The following is a 10,422-nucleotide window of genomic DNA, read 5'->3' as shown; positions in this document are numbered from 1 at the left end:
TGGGTCCTCCGCATCCCAGTCCGATGCTCTATCCACTGCACCACCACCTGGTCAGGCTCATTTCCTTTTATAAACCCAAGGGTATATAAATCCTCCCTTTTGCCCAAAAATTTGTCAGTTTTCAGGCTGTTTATGAGGTACAGTAATATCCACATTTACATTTTTTATTAATGTTACCAATATGTAATCCACCTTTTCTCTTCTGCATCATACTATAAATATTGCCTCCCCAGCTTTCTCTTAATATTTGTGTTTTTGCATTTTTTAAAAATTTTATTTATTTATTCATTCATTTTTAGAGAGGAGAGAGACAGAGAGAGAGAGAGAGAGAGAGAGAGAGAGATTGGAGAGAGAGACAGAGAGAAGGAGGAAGGAGCTGGAAGCATCAACTCCCATATGTGTCTTAACCAGGCAAGCCCAGGGTTTCGAACTGGCGACCTCAGCATTTCCAGGTCGATGCTTTATCAACTGCGCCACCACAGGTCAGGCTTCATTTCTTTGTTAGTTTTTAAATTCATACTAAGCCTTTAAATTTTTTACTCATTTATACCAGTATCAACTCAAATATCCTATTTTATTCATTAGGTTATAAGATAGTCTCGTTTATTTTGATACACAAATTGTCCTAGATTTGACCAATGGAAGCTTCTTCCAGCTGCCTCCTATTTCCTTCTGGCACGTCCCCATCTTTCCTTTTCTTTTTATTTTTTTGCATTTACATATTCAAAAGTTTCAGAATTTTGTCTTGGAATCAGCCATTGAGCCCTAATGCCTTAGCTCTTGATATGCTCATTGCTACCAAGGTAAAATTGTTTTATATCCTGTCAGGGAATAGAATCAATTAATCCATAAAAAAACATACACATATTCATATAACTGCACTGCTCACAAAAATCGGGGGATCAGGGAACGCGCAGACACTCCAGTACTTTCAGCCTTTTGTGTAGCGCATTTTCACCAATGAAATAAAAGTTGGTTTTGCATCTCATTTGAATAATTGAACAACTTTCTTTGATTTGTCATTTGCTTTTCTGATGTTCTTGTTCAATAAAAAAAAATCAGATGTTTCTTTTATCGCTTCATATTCATTTTGAAATATCCTAATGTTTGTGAGCTGTATATATACAACTGTATCTGTCTAAACCTAGGAGTTCATAATAATTCTTCCAATTTCAATTCAACACTTCAGGGTTCTTTCCAGCTTTCTCCCTTTCCATGTTCACTAATCCTTTCTCAGACAGTGAGTAATTCGGCTCCCATTCTCAATAGTATGGACTCATTTCTCAATCACTGAGCTGTTTGCACAGTGCAGTCAGTCTCCTAAGCGCGCCGGCACCCGCGGCCTCAATGGCTGCTCTGGGCTGCTTCACTGGGGCACCTCTCACCAGCAGCTTCCCCGGGCTCCAGGCAAACAACTCCTCCATGCTTTCATTCCCCAGACACTAATGTCTCTATGCAAAGGGTGAGAATCGGCCTCCAGTTACATTTAAGATGTTTTCATTCATTGTAACTCAGAACTTATTTCTGCTATTTCACAATTTCTACTTACTGTACTGCCCCCCAACCCCACTTTCCACAGAGTAGCAACAGACGATTCCCTTCCGCCTGTTTAAAAGGTAACACATTCTACCTTTACTTTTTATGTGGCTGAGTAGTATTCCATTTATACATGGACATCTTTATCCAAGGATCTGTCAAAAGACAACCGCGCTGTTTCCATGTCTTGGCTTTTGTGAATAATGCTGCAATGAACATACGGGTGCCTATATCTTTGCTTGACATCTGAAAGCCTCCTATGTGCTGAGCACAACCTATAAAAGATTATTTTATTCCACTTTATGAGAAAACTGAGGCACAGACAGGTTAAGTAACCTATAAAACCAGTTAAGTGAAAAGACTAGGCTCCCAAATCTCGCCTTCCCTCTCTGTAACAATGCTGATTACCTCTCTGACTGTAGGAACGTATGATGATGACAGATGAGGGGCAGGGGGGTATTACTGCTTAATTCTGTCCTAAAATTTCAACTCAGTATCATAGGAAATCTTCTTATTCACATGGAAAATTAAATCCTGAATTTTACAGAAAACTGGGATTCATTTATAAAAATTCATTTTACTTTAGACTTTTGCGAAAACTCCTGTTTTACAAAATTAGGAATGCCACAGGGCAGGCAGATTGAAAGTTTATATGAAATTTGAAGGTATATTTGTACAATATAAAGATAACTCTAGAATCTAAGGAAAATGCCATTTAGTTTCATATTCCCCAAAAATGTATCTATCCTAAAAATAAACATATCCTTTATTCTAATCCCACAATTTCTAAATTGTATAAGTTGAATGGAAGCAAGCTTTGTAAATCTCAAAAAAATATATAAGTATACCTGATATTTTTAGCTTTTAAGGCTTTGAATATAGGTTAATAGATTAACTAAAAATGGGAACAAGATTTTTGATGGAAGAAAACAACCAAAGACAGCAATGAAACAGTATGTTCACTGGACTGAGTAAATACCAAATAATTTATTTTCTGAAAACTGCTTTCTTGTTATGTACCATCTGTTGGGTCGTATCAACATGGTCACACAGAAAAAAAATTTAATTCTTTCAAGACATAAAGAAAAAGAGTAACTCACCCATCAAATACAAATATACTATTTTATTCTAAGGGAATATTTCTGCGGTTTCTGCAGATGAAAACCCAAAAGTGGTTTAAAAAAAATTAAAAGAACAGAAAGGATAACTTAGATGTTTTTCTTGTGTGTTTGATGTTTTTTTTTCTCCCCTGGAGAAAAAATGTAATTTAACATAATTTTAATAGGATTTTTAAAAAGCAAATAATTGGAAACGTAACAGCTATGAGGTCTGACCAATATTTTCTCATAAGAAGTAATTTAGGGTCTGGACAAGTCTGCGGGCTAACATGCAATTTAAATCACATACAGTCATTTACCTGCGGTGTTGGCTGTTCTCAGTTACAATATACAAATTATTTTTTTCTCTCCGATGTTTTATAACAATTTACCTACTGTGCCAAGAATATTTGTTTTACATACAAAACATAAAGTGAATATAGTGGGGACTGTCCCACCTGAAGTTTCTGGACAGTTTATTGGCAGACTCAGACAGTTTAACTGTTTCTCCTCCGTACTGAGCACGGTCTGGAAGGAAGTTTCCTATTCAGAAATGACGAACACAGACGGAATTAAATCATACAGAACTGGGGCAGATTTAATTCTTTCACACAATTCTCAGTAACAAAAATGAAATTTGTTACAGGCAGAGGGACAGAACCAGCAAGTACACAATGTCAAAAGGCCTACTTTTAAATTTTTACTGTAGTTAAATGTACTTAAAAAAAAAATAACACACCTGCCACTCCCATCTAAAAAATGGGGCGTACTGAAAAGTCTTTCAAGGTTAAAATTTCTAAGGGACTTTTGGGCTTCTCTCATTTCTATGATAGGGTCAAATTAACCTCTGCTAAAGGAGTTCTTTGATTAGCCAACATTATAAAAGCTTTGATTCAAAATTTTGTGGGGAAGAAACTGAGAATGGAGATGGGGGAGATGGATCGATATGTCAAACACACCTATGACTTGCAATCCTCAGTAAACCACTAAAACAGCTAGTCTGGAATATGCTCTAAGACCTGCTTGTGAAAATGCAAGACAGTCCATGTCTTTGCATCCTAACCCCAGGAGCCCCATTTTCAAGTTTCTTAGGACAACAAGGTCATCTCCAAATGCTTTCTACAGAAACACACTAGGGTCTCTTCTACCAGAATCGTGGTACCTAAGTAATACTGTGTCTTTGTGGAATCATCCACAGGTTTGCCAGAGCTGAGACTATCTTTTTTGAAATGACAAGGGCCTCCAGAAACTGGTGCAAACAACAAAATAAAAAGAATTACTCAGGAAATAGGAAGATAAAACAATGAAAGAAAAGCTGCCATTTGGGGATAAATGGAAACAAAGGAGAGCCCCGTGTCTGTGGACCACGGCTCACACGAGACAGCAGCAGCACGGCCGACACCAGAGAGGTGGGCATCTGAGTGGGTTTCTAAGAACATGGCAGGACACTTGGGTCTAACGGGCTCCACAGATGGTCTGTGTATAGCGAACTGGTCTGCAGAGTTTCACCCGTTCCCTTAATTCACCCACATCCGACCCACAGCTGAGAAGGCTACACTCAGCAAGCAGAAGGGACACAGGCCTGTGTGAAGAGCAGGGAAGGCCCTTTTCCCTGATGTGAGGGGCCACTGGCAGGAGCACCAGAGGCTCTGTCCTTCACAGAACTGGATTGGCAGTGAAAAACAAAATCAAGACCACTTCACTCTCTACCTTTTAAGAAAAGCTGAGTATTTTTATTGGGTCTTCAAGTCTGGGTCCCACAGTCCTCATCTGATGTCACTCTTAGCTCTGTGCTGACCCCACTCTCACATAGAGCTTGCCCGAGTAGCCTATTGCAGCCAAGGTTTCACTCCAAAGCTACCTCTCTAAGGTCTAAGGTTACTATGGTTGAGTTTTATATAACAGTTTTCCTTAAAAATATTCCACAATTTGTTATTCCCAAACAAAATAAGACTATGCACCACTCAGAGAAACTGGTTAGTCATTCTGAAGATGTCTAAGAACTATATCACTGCCAAAGAACAACATTTCTCATTTCATAATCTTTCCTTCAGTTTTCATTTGTACACCCACACTGTGGTTCACGAGTCATCTGTTTTCCATTATCTTATCATCAAGTCAAGAGGACTTGGGCGTATACATCGTTTTCCAAAGCTGGATGCATTCACAGTTTGGTGCATACCGATGTGTATGAAAATAAGAACCCACTTCTGCTTTAATCTGATAATTCCACGTCAGAGTCTTCAGATTTGGCTTTGGCAAGTTCTTCATGTACCTCTCTCACCATGAGGATACGTGTTAGCATGGTGTCCAGGGTCCCGGGGTCTATCGGGAATGTGGAGTACCACATGGGGCTGTTCGGAACACAGGAGCGCTCAGGCTGAAGGTAAAACACATCATTCCTCTGCTTCACACTTTCAGAACTGGCCACAGCAAAAAGAAAGAAAGTTGGGGATCAGAGCAGTGGAAATACAGAACTCTTTAACGTAATGGCCCGCGACTTCACTCTACTACGAAACTAGCATCGCAGACAAGCAGCGGCCCCGCAGACACACACCGCCCCGTGAGCCGCCCCCGTGAGCCTCCCCCGGAGCAGCTGTGACCGTCTTCCCCCACTCAGTGAAGCGTGCGTGCTGGCTTGAAAGTGAGGATAGTGTTAGTAGAGAACAAAGTGTAAATCCTTCACAAACTTTAGTACTTGTACTTTAGGAGCAACCAAAATTCAACTCACTTTTAACACTATGGCTGGAAACCACATTTCCTCAGCACCCGCTACCCTGGGATGAACCCCGGGCCCTCACTGCACATTAGCCAAGGGCAAACCCAGCCAACTGTATTTCTTGGAGAAAAAAAGGCTTTAAAATTTCCATAAGAAAAAGACCACTCAAAAATTTAATTCCTTAAAAAATAGTTTTTGTATTTATAGGTTTAGAAATATAACCTATTCTTTAAACATCTTGTCTAGCCTGACCAAGCAGTGATGCAGTGGATAGAGCGTCAGCCTGTGATGCTGAGGACCCAGGTTCAAAACCCAGAGGTCACTGGCTTGAATGCGGGCTCAGTCAGCTCCCCCTTCAGTGCAGGGTTGCTGGCTTGAGCGTGGGATCATAGACATGACCCCGTGGTCGCTGGCTTGAACCCAAAGGTTGCTGGCTTGAAGCCGAAGGTCGCTGGCTTGAGCAAGGGGTTACTTGGTCTGCTGAAGGCCCGCAGTCAAGGCACATATGATAAAGCAATCAATGAACAACTAAGGTGTCGCAACAAAGAACTGATGCTTTCCATCGCTCTCCCTTCCTATTTGTCTCTCTCTCTGTGTCTTTCACACACACACACACACACACACGTACACACACAAAATATCTTTCCTATATAAAATAATAAAATCACAGCAGTTTAGATATCACATAAAGGTTGAGTAACAGGCCCTGGCCGGTTGGCTCAGCGGTAGAGCGTCGGCCTAGCGTGCGGAGGACCCGGGTTCGATTCCCGGCCAGGGCACACAGGAGAAGCGCCCATTTGCTTCTCCACCCCTCCGCCGCGCTTTCCTCTCTGTCTCTCTCTTCCCCTCCCACAGCCAAGGCTCCATTGGAGCAAAGATGGCCTAGGCGCTGGGGATGGCTCTGTGGCCTCTGCCCCAGGCGCTAGAGTGGCTCTGGTCGCAACATGGCGACGCCCAGGATGGGCAGAGCATCGCCCCCTGGTGGGCAGAGCGTCGCCCCATGGTGGGCGTGCTGGGTGGATCCCGGTCCGGCGCATGCGGGAGTCTGTCTGACTGTCTCTCCCTGTTTCCAGCTTCAGAAAAATGAAAAAAAAAAAAAAAAAAAAAAAAAAAAGGTTGAGTAACAGTTGTAAAGATCAAACAATGGCAGGGATTCTTATTCTTGGTTTTGAAGAGACTTATGGGAAAAAGATTATCAAGATAAAACAATTTGTTTCTTGGTTCAACATCCAGGCAGAAGTCCTGGCAGGCTGGCTCAGTGGTAGAGCGTCAGCCCAGAGTGTGGATGTCCCAGGTTCGATTCCTGGTCAGGGCACACAGGAGAAGCGCCCGTCTGTTTTTCTACCCCTCCCCTGTTCACTTCTTTCTCTCTCCCACTCTCTCTCTCTCCTCCTTTCCTGCAGCCATGGCTTGATTAGAGCGAGTTGGCCCCGGGCGCTGAGGATGGCTCCATGACCTCTGCCTCAGGCTCTGGTTACAATGGAGCTAGGGCCTCAGATGGGAAGAGCATCGCCCCCTAGTGGGCATGCCGGGTGGATCCTGGTCAGGCACATGCAGGAGTCTCTCTGCCTCCCTTCCTCTCACTAAAAAAACCCCAAAAAACCCAAGCAGATAGTAGAATGAGGAAATAATGAAATGTGAGGTAAATCCTTGTCTTCAGGCTTTGACTTCAGTCACAAGCAAGCTACAGTTCTAATATTCAAGCAACCAAAATCCAAAATAGGTTAGCTGCTCTGCGAAGCGGCGCTGTCGGTCTGAGGACGGTCGCTCACCATTTGGACAGGTAGAACTCGTAAAGCCGGACGGGGCACCTAAGCGGGTTGTCTGTGTTCTCAGCCATCTCCACCCCTACTGGAACCTCGTCATCTTCATTTCGTTTCCTCTTGCCAACAGTCAGTTTATCTTGAGGTAGAAAATAATCATCGTTAGATTATTTTTTTCAAGTCTCAAGACACTCAACTAGCTTTGCTTCCCGTCAGAACTGTCGCTCCCTCCCCCGTGCTGTCACTTGCTCCTTCAGCTAGTACTTCCTCAGCCCTGACAAGGGGCTACATACAGTACTCTCAGTGCAGGGTTAATAGCCCTGAACAAAACCAGGCCCCCCTACAGTGTTTCTCTGCTCACCAGAGTGGGGCAGCACAGCAAAAAGCACGGTGCTACAGTGTCTCAATTCCGAGCCAGACTGAGAGATCTTATTAGGCACAAGATTCTTAAGGGTTTCACCTGCTCTTCTCCTATTGTAGACATCGACACAGAAGCTGTCACCTCTTTACCTAAAAATATTCCTAGTGTGGTGCATCAGTGGCCACTGGGCATTTGTCAAGGTTTCTTTTATTTGTCACAGTATTATGAGAAACGGAATCTTTGTTGGGAAAAGAAATTCTCAGTAAAGTGAGAATTTGGTAAGAAAACAGCAAAGCCTTTTCCACCAACAGAATTATGCAGAAGCCAAAGGTCAAGAGTGGAAAGTGGGCTCTTTCTTTCCCACTCTTACATTCAATCTTCAAGAGAACAGTGGGTGGAGCTGAGAACCTGGGGAAGAAGGTTTTCTTCTCTTCTTGCAGCTGCTCTTAACAGTGGGCACAAAACTTTCCCCAGCTTCCTGGATTTGTTATCACTAAAACACAATTCACCCCACTTTTCTATGGAGAGGCTATCTAAATAGAAAGACTGTGCTAGTTACTCATTCAGAAAAGAAGCTGAACTTATTATGAATCTTGTAAAGCACCTAAAATCAGAAAACAGGGAAATGGTACCTGGTTGGTTCTCCCTCCCCCAATTAATATCAATTAAGAGCACAAATTCGACTATATACGACAAATCAAAAGAAAGAGAACAGACATGGGGTGAAATAAGAGAACTTTAGTATTTTCTAAAGTAAAGGTGCAGTTGAGAAAACAGTTAACACAATGATCAACCGCATTTATTCTTTAAGATTTTTCTTTTGGTAATTCAAAATTATCACATTCAAAATACTAAATTTCACTCTTATCCAAAGAAAGTAACAACTTGACTTTGGGAATTTTAGAACTTACAATTTTGTTCAAAATCAATAAAGTATACTCTAGGCCAGCTTTTTAAGTTCCTTCAGAATTGGACAATTTATGTTAACTAAAAAGAGGTGTTCCAGTAAAAAAAAAAAAAAAAGATTTAGAAACAATAGATTTAAAAGTTAAACAGATTCCTTTTAAGTAGCAATGAACCCATCCATCTGTTGCCTCTAACTCAGTGATTCTCAACTTGGCTATATATTTAAAATTCCCTGGGAACTTTTAAAATGAGGATTATTTGGGTTCTACAAATGAAATCAGAATTTCTAATCTCAAAGCCAATAAAAGTATACTGACACTGACACAAGTGATTCCTCTCATTCTGAGAGAAGCCATCAACCTAACCATGACATAAAAGTATTTAAATGTTAAACTAAAGCTACACTTTGCCATGTCTAGAATTTAATCACCCCTCTGCAATCACTTCCTATTTGAATACTAATGAGACTTCAACAGAAATCTTACGAACTCCCACCACACACCTGGTTCCGACTCTGGCTTTTGTAAGGGTGGGAAGAACCTCAGATATGTCATCTTGGTACTGTACTTCAAAATTCTGGTCCGTCTCATCACGTGGGCAAAGGAAAGCTTCAAGTGCTCAGTAACATTCTTTAGTTGAAAGTATTTGGTATTGAAGAAAAGGAGGGTGTTCAAGAGGACAATTGGTGAGTAAGCGCCCAGCTGTTTACACTCCCACAAATGCTCTTCTTCAATGCGAGAGAACATGTACCCTGCACCGAAGAGGAGAAGAAACGGTGTTAAGCTCCTGATAAATAAGACTGATTTCTCAACTTCTCAGATAGGAAGATATGAGGGAGAAAAAGACTGGTTGCTCCTTTCCTTCCCTCTCCTCCTCACACAGAAAAGCAGAAAAGGCCCAGACGACCCCACGGAAGCAGACTCGGGCAGCAGCCCCCTGAGCTAGTGTTACTCTGTTGTTATTTCAGACCAGGGCCTGGCAAACATTTTCTGTAATGAGCCAGATGGTGAATGTTTTAAGCACTGTGGGCCATGTAAGCTCTGAATGACTTTGTTGTTACAGAAGATAAGAAGCTGTAGACAATATATAAACAAATTGATATGGATATAATAAGCAATAAAGTTTATTTATAGACAATTTTGAATTTCACGTAATTCTCACATGCCACGGAATATCATTCTTTCTTTGGTTATTCCCCCCCAAACCATTTAAGAGGTAAAAATCATTTTTATAGCTCATGGACTAACAGGCAGGAAAATCTGGCCCACGGGCCAGTTTCAGGCTCCTGTTTGAGATCAATACACTTACTGTTAACTGGTTCAGTTTTTTTAGCTAAGATCATTAGAAGGCAGATAATGCCCTCTATTTTAAATTTCTATTGATTGATAAATTCATAATGACTTATTTGGGATTTTTCTTGAAAAGCAGAGGTCCTGCAAAATAATTAAAATAAGTATAATTTTAAATGCACCTTCTCCAGGAAACCCCTTAAATGGAGGTCTTTCCTCATCTCTCCCCAATCCTCTTTGTTGCATATTCTGCATTGTTTGTGGGAGACCGACCACCCACAAACATGTACTACTGCCAGATCTATGCCCCTGGCCTCCTCTCTGCTCTGTGCATCCCGCCACCTCGCTGCCCAGAATGCCTCAACGGTGCCTGCAGCCCAAGAGAAAGGGGCGCAAATTCCAGGGCACCACATTCAACCTCCCAGTCACACAGTCAAGGAGCCTAAGCCCAGGAGCGAACTAGGGATCTGTCCAACGATGTATGCTCAGAGACAGTTCGAAGACGAAGACTTAACTCTCAACAACCAGTTCAAGTTTAATAAACAACTGAAAAAGGTCCATGGCTAACAGAGTTTAGAAGTGGAATACGCAACACTTACTGCTACAGTGAGCAACTTTACCAACACGGCCAGATTAACCAGTTTTGGAAAATGTAACTGGAACCTTTGTTTTCAACAGTCAGTACATGTACACGTACTGTTTGAAAGTTAGAGTTTTACTAAAATAATAATAAACCAAAGACTTTCTCCTC

At 41.7% G+C, this 10,422-nt stretch overlaps 1 protein-coding gene across 6 annotated transcripts in view; it reads right to left on the bottom strand.

The window, feature by feature from the left end:
- Positions 1–2,494: 2,494 nt before the first annotated feature.
- Positions 2,495–10,422, bottom strand: part of ZMYM4 (zinc finger MYM-type containing 4) — a 182,538-nt gene continuing 174,610 nt past the window's right edge. For all 6 annotated transcript variants that reach the window (XM_066375822.1, XM_066375825.1, XM_066375823.1 and 3 more), the window contains 3 exons: positions 8,885–9,133; positions 7,125–7,254; positions 2,495–5,056 (listed from right to left, as the gene is read on the bottom strand). In XM_066375822.1, the coding sequence (XP_066231919.1) occupies positions 4,849–5,056; positions 7,125–7,254; positions 8,885–9,133 (587 nt within the window). In that variant the 3' untranslated portion in view covers positions 2,495–4,848. The remainder of the gene's footprint in view (positions 5,057–7,124; positions 7,255–8,884; positions 9,134–10,422) is intronic.

This window comes from Saccopteryx leptura, chromosome 3, assembly GCF_036850995.1.
Source record: "Saccopteryx leptura isolate mSacLep1 chromosome 3, mSacLep1_pri_phased_curated, whole genome shotgun sequence".
NCBI lineage: Eukaryota > Metazoa > Chordata > Mammalia > Chiroptera > Emballonuridae > Saccopteryx > Saccopteryx leptura.
Note: the sequence above shows the minus strand (reverse complement) of the source record. Positions and strands in the feature narration are given on the sequence as shown.